At 42.7% G+C, this 16,752-nt stretch overlaps 1 protein-coding gene across 1 annotated transcript in view; it reads right to left on the bottom strand.

The window, feature by feature from the left end:
- The window catches only part of LOC308119674 (protein phosphatase 1 regulatory subunit 37), a gene marked incomplete at both ends in the record, with an annotated part of 60,918 nt that overhangs the window by 23,492 nt on the left and 20,674 nt on the right, over nt 1–16,752 (bottom strand). The window contains 5 exons of the mRNA XM_080479823.1: nt 3,803–3,969; nt 6,508–6,649; nt 9,930–10,042; nt 11,501–11,656; nt 14,407–14,557. Of these exons, the coding sequence (XP_080335949.1) occupies nt 3,803–3,969; nt 6,508–6,649; nt 9,930–10,042; nt 11,501–11,656; nt 14,407–14,557 (729 nt within the window). The remainder of the gene's footprint in view (nt 1–3,802; nt 3,970–6,507; nt 6,650–9,929; nt 10,043–11,500; nt 11,657–14,406; nt 14,558–16,752) is intronic.

The raw sequence follows: 16,752 nt of genomic DNA, 5'->3' as shown, positions 1-16,752 counted from the left end.
TTGCTTTGTCTGTGAGCAGGTAAGTTTTCAACTTGGCAAGGAACCAATAAAAGAAGCTTGTGTGGGTGAAATATGACCTCTCCTGCCCTTCAGTACTCTCACTGCAGCATTTTGAATCCCCTAATTTTTGGAACCCCCAGATAATAAAGACACGCAATAGTCCAGTCTATAAGTAAGAAATGCCTGTACAGTATTTTTAGGGGAGCATTGGGACTGGATGTTCCTGACTTGTGCTGCACATGATTGGTATATAGAGGCTCAATAGAGGCTCATAGTTTGTCTTTGGTCATAAAATGTGATATGATCTTTAATTAAGTTGCAAGTATGGATGATCACAATGTGCTTAACCTAATGCAACACAAGCAATTCTAATATTTCATGTCTTTATTGAACACGACCATTAAACATTTACAGTCCTGCTGGAAAAAAGGAAGTGAACTCTGGATTCATTAACAGCCTTGAAGCAATAAAACAAACCGTGACGCTCTCTTCACCGCACTCCACTGTGGGAATGATGCTCTCATGTTGAGATGTTATGCCCAATGCATGCCACTCATAAAAATGAATGCTGGGTAGTTTTGTTTTTCCCAAGATATGTTTTGGTCACCGTGCTCTTTCGTTTACTTGAATGTAAAAGAAAGCCTTTTAGCCTTTTTTAAAAAAATTATTATTATTATTTCTGATTCCTCAAGACTTTTAGCTGTTACTCTCAGCTTTTTTTATTAAGCATTATGTCTTTCGAATCATTTGCCCAGGTACCCACTTCTATGAAAAGTATGGGCACAGTATTAAATGGTTTTTAATTCTGGACATTTTGTGGAGCTTTGGACTAGTAAATACTCAAAGGTTCACAATTTATTTGTGAAACCTTCCAGGTTGATGTAATTGAACAAATATCAATCAGAGGCCAGTTTTTAGATAGTTCTTATGAGCAACAAAAACCCCCAAAAACAAAAAAACTGAGCTATGTTTTAAAGTCAATGTTGGTCTACAATTAGAACAAATCCATTTAACTCATGAATCCATTAAGCTGATATTTTTGGACTTTACAGAATAATAATTGGTCCACATTTGAGGTTAATTGGTGACACAAAATTGTAAGTGTGACTCTTGAATATCTTTGCCTTGTGTTGCACTGTGAACCGGTCCAGGGTGGACCAATAGGGATTGGATCAAGATATTTTCCTCTGGATGTACGGGCTCTCTGGTTTCCTGGTTTTCTTCTGAAAGCTGTAGTAATCTGAATTACAACTCTCCAATAATGATATTTGCCAATATGAATATGGCCCAAGAATTAGGAAGCTATTACTTTTCTAAAGACGCCACAACAGGCCTCTGAAGTTCCTTCCTGTTGACACACAAACACAGTGCACGCAACTTTCCAACAGTTACACCTTGCTAAGATGACATTGAGGACACGCAGCGTTATCACCGCTGTCGGAGAACAGCGAGGACGCGCGCGATGACCAAATCCGAAGCCAAATATTGAAGCATCAAACAGGTAAACAGGAACGCAGGGCTGCCTCGTCCAACCCGCGATTATGAGAGCACGGAGCAGAGGAAATTTACTTAATTAGCTGGGTTAACAGAGTCCCCTGATAAGGATGTATAAACAGCTCCACCTTGCAGTGGCTACAGAGAGAACTTGCCCCTCGGAAAAAGGCGGATTTCCACTCGGGCCAGGGTGCATGAATATTTTAAACGGGTAAATAATTAATAATTAACAGCAAACAGGCCACTGATCAAATGGAGCAATGTGGCAACAGACATGAAAAATCTGATTCTTGTAAACAAAGACGAGAGGACCCAGATTTACTCTCCTTCTTCCACCTTCTTTTTCTCGCCTTTTAAATATGCGCATCTTCAATCGCCCCCTACATCTGGGCAAAACCACACACACACACACACACACACACACACACACACATACAAAAGGCACATATATGGAGGCACAGACACGCAAAGTGCCGCCATAACCCCCTCTGTCTCTCGCTCGCATTCATACACACACACTTATTTTCCTATAGACGAATGAAATTCTCGCGTATTCCTCGGCGACCCGGGGAATGTGACTGAGCGAGAACACTTGATCTGGCCACCCGCTGCTTTCTGATGGAAAGATTTGCTTTTTAATACAATCGTCACTCCTCCCACCTGGATATGCCACGCCAAGACAAATCCCAGCTGTGTGACTCTAAAACCTGACAGAGCTTAAAAATTCCCTTATTACAATTCCCTTAAAATGCCCAGCCACACTAACTCCCAACAATGGTGGAAATGCTAATCATATCTTTCAGCAGCTTAGAGGAGCATGGAAACAGAGACCCCAATATGGAGGATTTTGGGGGGGGTATCTGTACGGGGGGTGGGGGTTGGGGGGCGGTGAGGAAGATGAAGAAGATGAAGAAATCCCAGCTTTAATGACACACATTCACAGAAGCGTCATGGCTCTTCAAAGCTGCTTCTTCAAAATCTGGCACATCTTGCTGCTTGACTTTAGCCAGAGGAGACATTTCATAAAAATCAGTCTTAATCGTGTAAACAACATGCAGACAAAAAAAAAAAAAGGGTGTGTGGGGGGGGGGGGGAGAAAAAAACAAACAGTGCAAACAAAAATAAAACAACTTTGGAAGCTGTGCACGGATTGCCTTCAGAGTTAATTTTAAAGTAAGCATTCCCTTCCTTAGAGATTTTAATTAATGCTTTAATATGCAAATAAGTTAGCAGAGATAAAATCATGACAAACAGATGGCAAGTGTGGGTAATTATTTTGTGAATCCAGCAGGGGCATGTATTAAAGTTATGGCATCGTTTTCCTCGGGCCTCTGCAGCCACGCAAGGTAGAGAAGAGAGAGATGGCGAGAGAGAGAGAGCGAGAGAGAGAGCGAGAGAGAGAGAGAGAGAGAGAGAGAGAGAGAGAGAGATTGTCTTCAAGTGACAAATCTTTGACCACAGTTTGAATATGTCACAAAAAGTCAGTATCGGTATTAAAAAAAAAAAATCATTATTTTAAGTTATGGAAATCGGTACAAAAGCAGTGGTCATTTGATGCTTTTTGGAATGAAAAACATTCGTCCATTTCACTGTGATGGCAGCAGAGGCAACGACTGAGGTCAGTGAACTGCTTTATAAATACAGATGATTTGATATCCAAGCCAAGAGAGACGCTCAACTGTCATATCAAAACATGGCTGGCCCAAACATGAACTCTTCATCCAGAACCCGGAGGAAACCCACAGAAAGGCCCGGCCAGCGCTCGAACCCGTGACCTTCTTGCTATGAGACGAGAGTGTCAACCACTGCTCCAAATATAGAACCTCCAGCATAAAATATAAAATCTATGCGTTTGAAGACGTGAGAAGGGACAGTTTTGGAAAGGATTAAAATTTGATGGAAAAATTTGTTTCTTTTATTTGAGAATTGGTCAACAAAGTATTAGATATAGAGTAAATGGTAACTGCTGCTGCCAACCAACCAACCAACCAACCAACCAACCAACCAACCAACCAACCAACCAACCAACCCGCCAATTAACCAACCAACCAACCAACCAACCAACCAACCAATCAACCCGCCAACCAACCAACCAACCAACCCGCCAATCAACCAACCAACCAACCAACCAACCAACCAACCAACCAACCAACCAACCAATCAACCAACCCGCCAACCAACCAACCAACCCGCCAATCAACCAGTTTCAGTTTAGCCTTCTTATATCTATGATTATGCAACATTACTGCCGAATACCAACTTTCCCGATGTAACGTTTGAGCGTATGATCGTCACAACCTGCACCCACCTGTTCATGTGCGGGTATTTGGTCCAAATCCAGACCAACAAGAGACCGGTTGATTCTCATCGCCAGACTCAGAGCCATGAGGCCTCCAGCCTTCACCTCGTTCTGACGGAGGTCCAACCTCTGAATGTGACGACTCTCTGCCAGGAACTCCGCCAATGCCACAGCACCTTAATCAGAGGAAGCAGGTCGATCAGAAAGTCGCATGACTGAATGAATAAATTTTCATTTGAAGGACGCACCCTAACAAGGAACTTTAGATGTTTTCCTTTGTCCAGATTGTATTTTTATTTGGGTATTAGGCTTATTACATAGATTTGCCTTGATAACAGTTTTATTAGTAATCCCCACATCCTTGTTGGGCAGTTTTGTGAAAACAGGCAACAATAATTTCACTTTTAAAACAACTCATGTAATAACTGGTCTGGATGACAGGTAATAGGTACTCATCTTGTGGCCTCATCTTTGAATATTTGTATTAACTACATGAGTACATTTACTCCAACCTGCCACCATTTGATAAAGTTTAAATTGATACGGCACATTTAACTTTCAGGCCTGTGGAGATTTTATCAAAGGAGTCATCCCAAGGGATTAATAAAATAAAGAAAAGTCTAAGTCCAAGCACAAAATCTGCAGATATTTCAAAACTACAAGCCGCATCTTTAGTACAGGATTCCCTCAAACATCAATGTAATTTGCATCCATAACAGCCTTTCTTTAGGAATTATTTTCTAAACAGCAATCAAAGTTGTCAGGATAGAAATGCTGAGTATGAAAATTGAACAATGATTGCATATTAAAGTAGTTAGGAAGTAAAAATATCGACTTCAGAGTAATGCGGCACAACAAATATGTTTACTTGCGCAGTGCGCTTCTGACTACGACTCGTTCTGTAACTCTACAGGAGATTGTTATTATCACTTTTTCACAGGGGAACAAATTAAAAAGGAACATTATTTATAAAATAATTAATTTGCAATGAGTGAAAAAATTAAGACTATGGTAAACGTTGCAGTATTTAAAAGCAATGCCCGTTATGTAATTAATTTGGTCTTTTTAATTGTGTCACACGTTCAGAAAATTGAACTGCTTTTGAGTTTTAGGTTTTTTTTGTTTAGGAGACAATCTATTCTAACATGTAAGCTCGGTATCTGAGAAATGCGTACTGAAGCTGGAGGCAGGATGCAGGTACTGGATGGGCCCCCAGTACATCACACAGTACCTCATTTTCATGATGTGAATTTTCGTTGGGTTACCGTTGCACACAAAGAAGACTGCTGCCTCAGATTAGGATCAGGATCAAATTTATCGCTAAGCAGGTTTTCATATACAAAGAATTTGTCTTAGTGAAGGGATGCATGGCAATCATGTATTTATACAAGATAACTGACAAAAAGAAAGAGGGGAAATAAATAGATTTTCTTGAATAAACAAAAACGTCAGGGGCTGAATACCAACGAAGATAAATTATATTTCAGTGGTGTTGCATCAAGGCCAGAAAGAGCACCAAAAATAATACACTTTGGACTCGGTGTACTTGAAATTTGTGTAAAACTATTAAGTAATTTGTGTTTTGAATTTGTCACACCACAGAAGTTTGTAATCAGAGGATGATTGGGAGATCCTGCAGTTCAAAGTACTTTAAAATTTTTCTCTTAACGGTTGTTGGGATCTTTAGTCAACAAAACTCTTCTTGTGCTATTTACATTCCTAAAATGTGAAAAATATTGTAATGTTCTACCCATTCTTTGCAATTGTTGTCATTTTCATACTTATGGTTTTACACAAAATAGATTCCTGAATTCTGATTTGTGTTCATCGCGCATAATAAATTATGTTCGAAACATATGCTATAATCAAATAATAGTTTGATCTTCCATTTATTTATGTTTAGCATAATTTCTTGAAAATGGTAGAAAATTTGAGACCCAACCACATTTTGAAAATCACTGTTTCACTCTGTTCAATGAAAAAACACTGAATTGAAAACGGTTTAAAACAGATTCTGAAACTGAGCCAGCAACTATAATTATCATTCATACACGGTCACTTTTGTTTTGTAAGTGAATTGATAGGCCGTAACATTACGTTAAATATCATGTGAGCTCCCTACGCATCAGAGAAACAGTAGCTCATTGGTCGAATCACGCTTGGTTCCCCACATGTATTCATATAACTGCAGGAAAACTTTAATGACTTTGGATCGCTTTTGATACCGACTACGAGATGGTCCGACCCAGTCATCTCACCGTCACTACAAAACGTTCAAAATCCTTATGCTTTTCTATTTTTTTTTTCTCCTGTTTTTAACATATAAATCCCTCCTACTAGCAGGTCCCATAATAAATAATCAATCAGAGCCATTCACTGCAGCCGTCACTGGTCATAATGTAATGGCTGATGGGTGTGTTTGATCTAAAACATGCCAAAAACTTCTCAACGCTCAATTTCAAGTGATCCATAAAAAAAAAAGGTTGAAATTATTTAACAAGAGTGGGCAATTATTTCCTGAATTAAATAATCTGTATAATGTTTAAATGTAAAAAAAAAACCAAAAACTTAAGAAACTCAATCAATATTTTGATGTAACAGAAGATTCCCACATGTGACAAAATTTTTATTTTTACAATAATGTTGTGTTTCTATGATTCTTTGGGAGTCTTCGGATAAAAAAGAAAACTCCAAAAAAACCAACATTATAGTACCTTCACATGTGATGTTAGTTTGGGCCAAGCCAAGCTGCAGCACTGTGCCGTTCACCATCAGAGGCTCCCTGATGACCTGCATCCCCTCGTTCCCCAAAACGTTCCCACTCAAATCAAGGGCCTGCAGGACCTTCAGCACCGGCTGTGAAAAACAGGACCCATAAGATCGTATTGATTCCATTCACCTCTCATGTTTCACAATTTGAAATAAGCAATTATGATGATTGCACTTTTTTATTTTTTATTCTTTTAAACTGCATCCGTGTAAGTGGGTTCAAATAGCTTACTTAACCTCGGCAGCGAATCATTTGCTTCCCCTCGCACGCCGCTCTCGGTGCGCAAGTGAGTGTGGAAAGGCTAAGAAGTTTTTAATTGTCATTATTGTTATTATTATTATGCAGGGATTATCGTTCCTCTTCAAAATGTTTCCTCTCATGTTAAACGCGCAGAACTTCTGTTTTCACTCTCCAGAGCCGCATTAGCATTGGAGGTTGATTAGCTGGTGCGTAAAGCTGTGGGGGTGTCTGGGGCACGAGGGGCCCATGTTGCCCAACAGCTTGAAGAGGAACGCGCCACCCACTCCTCGGGTTGGCCCCTCGCCTCGCCACCCTTGTTAAACTCCTCTGGTCACTGCTGTGAAGAGAGAGGGAGCACAGGGGGCGGAAAGGAAGCCAGGAAAAAAAAAAAAAAGAAAAAGAGAAAAGGCGACTGACAGACCCGGAGAGCATCTTCTTCTGAGTTAATTTGCACTGCTGGTGACAACAAACACACTTGAGAGGGCCCACCCCGTCTCCTCGCCGAGTCGCGACGCGCACACAGAGGCAACCGCCGCATCCAAAGGAAGCTCCTCTGGCGGGGCGAGAGGGAGGGAGGAGCGTCCCGAATGGATATGCGCGAGGGATAATAGCAGACAATTAAAGAGGCGACTGCGTGGTTGAGAGTGTGTGAGAGTCAAGCATGGTTGAAACCTGTCAAACGTAAACCGCGGGAGGGTTGGAGTGAGAAGTTTGGGGGGGGGGGGGGGGGTGCGAAACCACCCAAAACTCAGTATGCTTTCACACATGACATAGTGGCGTTAAAGAAAATGAAGAAAAACAGCTAAAGCACGCAAAGTAAAAGGAAGTGAGAGCTGAAATGTGAAATATTTACCTTAAGAGCAATCCTGTTCCTAATAGTTTGGATAACAAAGGATTTATTTAGACATGATCCGTTAAACTCAGCTCCATTCGTCCCCCCCCCCCCCCCCCCCCCCCCCCCCCCCCCCCCCCCCACTCCGTCCTTCAGAGGACAAGCGACAAGACAAGTCGAAGAGATGGAAAAGAAAAGCAGATACACCAACCAGAAAGGTTAATAACAGCTCGCCTCCTCATCATATTCGACACAACCAGTTACGGGTCTAATTATCATCATTATGGCCTGCAAGGACATCTACTTATCCCCGTGACTGGCAGGCTGCATGACCGGCCCTCCTTAACACACATCTATTATTTAATCAAACTGTTCCTTCTTTTGGCCGCGCCGGCGGAAGACGGGGGACGTGCATGCATGCCTGTGTGTGTGTGTGTGTGTGTGTGTGTTTGTGTGTGTGTGTGTGTGTGTGTGTGAGGCAGGGCTTTAATTTCTAGCCTTTTGACTCCCACAATCGCCACTCACATGACGGGAAGGTGCAGTTTATGCTGACAATCAAGCGGAAGGAATGCATGTTATTAGGGTTGCGCACAGAGACGGGTGGAGGCGGGACGTTTTTAGAAGCGGAATTCTATGGATCAGACTGTTTTTCTTAATAGTGGAAAGACAAAAGCAGGTATGAATTAGAAAGCTGAGCTCGGTTCTCTTCCAAGACTATTTTTTTTTTTTTTTTCCTTTCCTGAGGCATTTCTTTAGGGGTCAAAGATAGAAGTTTTCAGACTTACAGTTTTTTCTTCATTGGGCTATGACCCTACTGCCACCATAATAGGACTAGTTTCTGAGCTGTTAGTCTCGACATTCGCGCTATCCTGTATTCACACCCCGCCTACTATGTGTCCATTAACTTGGGTGATTTTGTCTTTGCGTGGACACACTCTTGAGACAGACTTAAGTCAGTAGAGCTGCTATCTTCCAACAATGAGTGGATCCAGTTGAGGCGGTTTTCGATGCCCTCTGATTGTCTCTTGTTGGAGCAACTGAGCAAAGACAACTGAGACGAGGCACCAGAAGTGAATATTCTGCTTTCAGCCAGTCGGGGTCACCTCAGTTCAGCTGGAGAGGATTTGGGGGAAAAATGGATGTCGTAGCTTTTCAAAAACCGTGTACATGGAGGAAAACACGACTTTTCTGTAACACTGCTACTGTGCATGAGCACCACGACCATAGTAAATAGTTCCTCTGCGTTTGGGCTCTGCATTTACTAATAAACGCAAGTCCGAGTCTCAACAAACGATGATTTCTGAAAACTCCGGCAACATTGGAGATTTGGAAAAACCGTGTCTCCATGTGGATCTAGAGAGTTGTAGGCGGAGATTTGCTTCATAATCAGTGACGTGGTGTTTTTTATCAAGGATTCTGATTGGCTGTCACGGCTTCCTGCTTCTCGTTACACTGCCACCTACAGGTTTGACGGCTCATCGTCGCTCTGAACCAGGTGTGCATGCAGGTCCGTGTCAATGAAGGTTTTGTTGTAACCATAGAGAGGGAAATAGCCGCTTTTGTAAAAACGCAGGTACGTGTAAAGGTGGACTTATAGTTGAGTCACCCGGAATAGCAATCCAACTTCATCGTCTGCCCACTAGACTGTCCGTGTGCTCGCCAATGTTAATGTTTATAGCTTATTGTTCTCTGCGCACATCAGTGTGTGGTTTCATTACAACAACAACCGATCTTTCCAACTTTTGGCCTGGCATGCCACCTAAAGCTCATCGTTTTTAGCATTTCTGCCATTTCCATGCAAACGCACATGGTTTTCAAAATATTGGCGTGTAAATGTGGAACATTTCTGAGGCAAAAATGCAAAAATGGTTCATTTAGTCTGAAAACGGTGTTGTGTAAACAGGGTCTTATCCAGAGGAGGCCACAGGATGCAAGTTTGGTAAGTTTGAAAATTGGGTAAAGGCAGTGTGGTCCACTGGCCAATCGTCTGGAAGAAAACATTGTCACTTTAGAACAAATTACCTCCACAGACATTAGTTGGAGACTTTAAAAGTCACTTCATGGTAACGTTCCCAGAAAGGAAAACTCATGGCATCTTCAGTCACGATAAAACGGTTTGCCATGCTAAACCCTAACCCCAACAAGTCTGATCTATGTCCCAAAAGTTTAATTGAGTGAAGTTCAGCATGTGCCTCTGTGTCATGTTTTGTAATTTCTTGCACGAGGTAGTCCTATGCATTATTCCGGTGGTGGACACTATCGGTTGTTTTGAACATAACAGCTCCATTCCTCACCAAAGCCTTGGCCAGATGGCCCATGCCTTTCACAGTGATCCCGTTGTTTCTCAGCAGTAAGACCTTCAGACCCGACGTCTGCCACCTCAGACCATCGCACAGCTCCTCAAAACCTGGATCGTGGTGGAAAAAAAAAACAAAAACCAAAAGGCGATGAGTCTTTACCTTCGCCGCTTGCGCCAATGCTGGTGTTTGTGAAGTGAACGGCACAGCCAGATGTCTAGTGGGAGTGTTGCTGCGGCGTAATGTTTGACCCGAGCTCCAGCTACTGAAAAGCGAGTTGCTACGTACTTAACCTGTTCGCATATCTATATCAATTAGATAATATCAAATCTGGACTGTGTAAGTTTGCAAGCTGACAGTGTGACGACCCATCCCACTTTGCTAAACTATATTACAGCTTTGCCGTTTTCCCCTGCAAGCTCCTGGCAGACGGAGTCAGCCGGGTCATCGCTTAATTAGGAAAAACTGAACGAGCGTTGCCAAAAGTATTACTTATTAAGACTCGGGTTCACACTCGCAAACAGACTCATGAAACAGTATTTCTCTCGCAGTTGCACAAAAATGGAACAAATTGGAACACTCTTTGCTCAACAGAGTCGTTTAAGACAAAGTAAAACTGAACAGTACGTTTAAAAGAGATGGGCCGTGAGTATGTTATTTTTACAGATGGCTGCACTGTCGAGCTCCCAAATCCCCCAAATATTAGTTTTGACATTTCTGTTCTCTGACAGTTCAAAGTGAAAGAAAAAAATTTAAATAAAAAGACACCTTCCAAATTCAAGAGCTTTACAGCTGTTAATACAAAGATTTTTTTCTTATTTTTTATTTCTTGGTTTGAGCAAGGCTATGCTTCCCGTTTTGCTCCCAGGAATGAACTTCTGAGCGTATTTTCCAAGCACCGTCTTTTTCGAAAATGTCAAAGCGGTCCTTTGAGATACAGTCACAAACCTTTTTGCAATTTCTTTTATTTATTACGCAAAAAAAAAAAAAAGAAGGTTGATGTCAGAACACATTGCCTGGGGGCCTAAAACTATGTAAATGCTTTTTCTGTCACGTATTTTCTTGAGCGGTAAATGTGGCCAGCGTCTCGTACGACCGGCGGTCGGACGATTTGCCAAACTCTGGACAACAATGTCTCGTTCTGCTCCGGGAAACAAGCAACAGCTGGTTAGATGATGAAGCTGGAGTCAAATTACAAACACTATGTTGTTTATGCGTGCACTATAAGTGGGGCCTTGAGTAGTAGTTTGTAATGAAGGCATGTTTTTAATCCTACCAGAGACGCTTTTTTGGGGTGTAATCGCATTAAGATGGGTTCAATCTAAATGTAAAAATGCTTTTTTTTTTTTTTATCTTACTACCAAGGTGACGATCCCGGCTAATTACTGGATTGAATAGGTGGATTTTGTAGAATGTGTTACTTGTGTGGATAGTTTTTGTTATAGATATGCTCAACACTGTTGTAGTTCCATTTTAAGTTTCTAGAACTTACAATTTTTTTTCTCCCCTGACTCATCACTTTTTCTCTCATATCCTTGAGCGGCCGTCACATGAATCCTTCTTCTCACCTGCATCCGCTAAAGCATTGTTGCTGAGCTCCAGTGTTTGCAGAGTGGCGTTGTATCGAAGCAGATCTCCCAGCTGCAGGGCGTCCTGGTAGCTATTCAACACGTTGTTGGTCAGGTGGAGCTCCTGTAAAGCCCGATTCGTCTTCAGCGCGCGAACTGCCGGGGAGAAGATTCACAAAAGGCCCAAAGGCACAGCTCTCACGTCAATACAACCTACAAGGAGCCGCTTGAACGGCTAAAACATGTGATTGATTACTTGTTTTATCGTGTTGAGTCAAAATAGCTTCAAATAAAACTCAAATTGATATCCAGTCAACAATCGCATTTGGTTTTAATCATTTTCTCACCTCAATACATTCAACTGCGTAATTAAAGATGGACAGTTTTCAACAATGAGTTTGGGTCTAAATCTCACTGAAACAAAAATGACTGCAAGAAGCTCTGGGATTGCAGGTTTTGCAGCCAGTTTCTCATTGCTTTGGGAATTTTGATAAATTGTCTTCGAAAATATTGAATAAAATGGTTTTATTTGCTTTTTTTCATCAGGAAATTCTGATTTCTGTGTGTAAAAAAAAAACCCACACAAAAAAAGCAGTTTCCAAGAATTCTGACATTAAAAAAAAAAAAAAAAAAAAAAAAAGAGCACAAAACAAATCTTTACCACCTTCTCCAACAAGTGGTTACCCTTTGTCATTTTAACATGTTATTGTTAAAACCACACACAGGGCAACTAACAAAACACCTTTGAAATCCCAAAGGGTTTTCCTTTAAACATCTCCATGCCATTGTCACATCCCTTTCATTACTTCATCTTCTCTTCAGAGATGTTTGAGGGGGGGGGGGGGGGGGGGGGCCTTTTGTGTTCCTGTGCAAGTTGTGCAATACGGACTGTACTGCGGTAGGCGTGTGTGTCCATGTCGCCCGGGCCCTCGTTGCCCTTGCATCTAGATCGATGCGGCAGATTTGATCAAGCCTGTTGGGCTGCACGTGGAATGCCAACACTGTCATCAGGCACAGTGGGAACCAAATGGTGGAATCGGTGGGATTGATCCGGCCGGCTCCGCTGCAAGCGCCCAATCCTGCAATCACAGGCCTCTCTGATCGAAGGCAATGATCCTCAGCACGGACCCCCTGCTGGAAGGGAAAGGGGGGGGGGGGTGCTCCCGGCGGACTCCGAATAGGCAGAGACGATGGATTAGGTTGCAGGGTGAGGGATGAGCGAAGGCGGTTTGGCGGACCCTCAGATATCAAAAAGATCCAGGAAGCAGCTGAAAATGTTGCGAGGCTGTTGAGAAGAGTGGGCAGCACACTGTGTCCATTTGGGTAGTTCTCTGCTCCAACTGAGAGGACATGGGAGGCGGTGAAGACGGTTCTGATTTATTTCTCTGTCAAAAAGTCTGGAACATTCATTTCGATGGCATTCATGTATATTCAGATTTTTAAATTGTTTAACTGTAATTTTTCCAGCTATTGTTATATGAGACTATTGCGCATGGCAGTGTGTGTGTGTGTGTGTGTGTGTGTGTGTGTGTGTGTGTGTGTGTGTGGATATCAATTTCATTGAACACTGACCAACTTGGCCTCGCACAAACAAGTAGAGAGGCACATTTAGAGGAAGATCATTACAGTTTTGCGATTTTAAATAAATTTTGGGGAATGGTTCAGTCTAGGCAGGTACTATTTTTGGTTAAGAATAAATCTCCAGGAAATGAATTTGAGTTAAACACATTATCTAAACGCATTATGTGTGTGTGTGTGTGTGCCCTTGTTTTATCATCTTTGTGAGCTCCAAAACCAGGAAGTACGCTACCATGCACTATAAATTAGGTGCAATCTATATATTCGGCACAAATACTTGTAACTATACTAAAGTAACAAAGTTACGTTGAGGATTAGTTTGAAGGCTGAGTTTGGAATTGCATTCAGGTCACGGGGTTAAAGAGCTGATTGATGTACGACGTCAATGATACGACCCCACAAAGAACAGAGCCCCGGATATGTGTGTGTGTGTTGTGTGTCGTATGTGTTTGTGTGTTCATCCAGGACACCACTCAACCCCCCTCTGGGCGCAGAGCTCGCCTGTGATGAGTGCACTTATGTGTGTACTTTCACCCGGTAATTGTGTATCTCCATGTGCGTGTGCCTTGTGAATAAACCCCAGGCATCTGTGGTCACGTGACCTTCTCACTCCCCTGCTCCACTCCTCCTTCCTCGTGGAGACTATTGAGAGACTCAGCGGTACTTGATCAATCAAGGTCAAATAAAAAGGATTTTTGTTGAGGCGGTTGTATTTTGTTGCTTCTTTATTCTCATTAATAATAATGAGTTTTGATAATTGGTATTATTAAGCACATTGCACAATAAAAGTGCAGCCATGTGTTATTATTTACTGTGTGAGAAAGCATAGATCACATTTAGATGAGTACCGCAACAAATCTTGGATTGTATTTTAATGTGAGACACAATACGTGACCTCAGGTGTGTGTGCGTGTGTGTGTATGTGTGTGTGTCTTGGCTACCGGTGCCTTCAGAGATGTGTGCAGTGGTGTGTAAAGTGACAGGTAAGAGATTAGACCTCTAATCTGGGTCTAGACCTGCAGAGAGGTTCACAGGTCAAAATCTGGTCCTGCTGGCCACAGAACACACACACACACACACACACACACACACACACACACACACACACACACACACACACACACACACACACACACACACACACACACCCACACACAAATAGACATATCAACAGCCCCATCGGCTCCGTCGCCCATCTCTCACCTGCGCGCACACCACCCATGCGTTTGGACACTCCAGCTATTTTAATAATAAAGTGCACATTTCAAAGCTGACTGTTGCGTGTGTGTGTGTGTGTGTGTGTAGGTGTGTGTGTCTGCGAGTCATACCGAGTGTGTACAGCGGCATGCCGCTGAGCCGGGCATTATCAAGGTGAAGCACTGTGAGCCGGCTGGTCAGCAGAGCTTTAGCGAGAGCCTGGGCCGGATAGTCGGACAGCAAGGGCACGTTACACAGATCCAACCTGGACAGACGGACACTCTGAAAGACACACACACACACACACACACACACACACACACACACACACACACACACACACACACACACACACACACACACACACACACACACACACACACACACACACACACACACACACACACACACACACACACACACACACACACACACACACACACACACACACACACATTGTGCAGGAACACACTGAACGCAGACAAAGGCAGGAGGAGCAGGCCTGTCAGGATGGGAGGAGATGGAGGCGAAGAAGGGAGAGCGTGAATGAATATTGGAAGAAAGACCTTCAACAGCAGCTGTCTAATACCCAGTCCCATCAACGGTTAAGTGGAGAGGAGGATTCCGAGGAGTTGCACTGTAACACGGGTCCGAGCCGTCCATCCTACCTGACATTACATCGAGGGGAGAAAACCGGGAGGAGTGACACGGGAGAGTGACAGGGCACTCGGGGTCAATATGGTTTTGATAGATGTGACAGATACAGTCAGAGTTTGACTTCATTTCGAGCGCCAGAGAGTGTGTGTCAGCTGCTCTTTTCCAGGGCACACACACTGGATCACTTGAGCCACATGTTTGATTTAGCAAATTTTACACAGGTACCTGAACAAATTCATGTAGATTATCCCATTTAAGTCTAAAATGAAACTTTCTAAATTCCCGGAAGATTTCAGCTCTCCCCCCGAATATTGGTGTTTTCTTTGTGCACATATGAGGATGTGACCTTATGAGACGTATGCCGAGCTCCGACCCCGGAGAACACATTTCTTCCAAGAAAGTTGTAATTGTAGCACCTGAAAGAAAATGTTTGTGTATAATGTATTTCTTCATTTGTAGTTGATTTTGCTTTCAACATTAGCCGTTTATTTTCTGTTCTCGTGTTCATGCAGTTAGTTATATTGGCCAGCAGGGGGCGGAGTGAAAACTGTAGTGAATGACAGCCAGTCGATTAGGTGAAGAAGGGGAGTTTTTTTTTTTTTTCCTAGTTTATGGAGATGAAGCTGCATGGCATGTGTGTTCCCGATGTTTTCATGGCAACTCGCCGATCTGTCCCTGTCCTGCCGGCGGTTATTAAAGTGAACCTCTTTTTCACGTCACGTCGATGTCGTCTGAGTGGCGAAACATAATCTTCAGATATCGTCATTGCCTTGATAGTACCTTCGGCTGGAATTTTCTTTCTGGCCTTTTTTACTTGTGACCCAAACAAACTCCACATTGTTGTAGCTCAGATGACAGATTCGTGTTGTGGTTTCCTCAAAATGAGCCTATTGCTTCCTGTCAACTTCTTCTTGGACACGAGACGCCCTTCTTCCACTGATGACGATCGAAGCCCTGCAGCTATAATTCCTACATTATACACTGAAATGTACATGTCAAGTTTCAGTGTTTTTGAGTTTTTTAATTGCCGGATGTTATTTCAGATTGAGTTTAATATAACTCACCATATCAGCCTTGATTGCATTTCCTAGAAAGGTAAAACCACTAAAGCCCCGTTTACACGCCAACGTTTCACGTGAACATGCACCGTTTTTGCGTTTTCATTTCAGAAACGTTTGGCAATTGGACAAGGCAATGTTTTGGAAACGATGTAGTAAGAATGCCAGGCCATGAGTTGGCGCTGTTCGTTTGTTTTTGGAATGAAGCCACACAATTTTGCGCGCGGACAACGACGCGCTACAAACATTAACAACGGCGAGTAAACGGACATTCGCATGGACAGACGACGGAGTTCGATTGCTGGACTCTCAACCGTGAAACGACCAAGTCCCTGGAGAACATGGACGGGGAGTCATGACACTCTGGAAGCTGCCATTATTGTTATTGTCTATCTACTCAAGCATGTGCCATGGTGCTCAATGTGCGGTAGGGGCATTTTCGAAAAGTTGCATTTTCCCCGTTTCCAGGGTGACGGATGTCAGGGCGTTTTCAAAAAGTTGTGTTTTGAGTCGCCGTTGTTGCGTAAACGAAAACACGCAAAAAGCAAGTTTTCTGTTCTCACCCGAAAACGTTGTCGTGTAAACAGGGCCTGTACTATCAAAAGATAGGGACATGTTTAAGATGTAAACAAGAAGAAGATGAAGCATGTCGCAGTCCCCAAATATATTTTGTTTGAAATAAGGGTTTATGACCTTTGCAAAGCATTGACTCCTGTTTATCATTTACATTTTACATGCTGTCCCAAATTTGTAAGATGGGCT

The sequence above is a fragment of the Lipophrys pholis genome (genome assembly GCF_963383615.2).
Source record: "Lipophrys pholis genome assembly, chromosome: 14".
NCBI classification, from domain to species: Eukaryota; Metazoa; Chordata; class Actinopteri; order Blenniiformes; family Blenniidae; genus Lipophrys; species Lipophrys pholis.
This window is presented reverse-complemented; position numbering and strand designations above follow the sequence as displayed.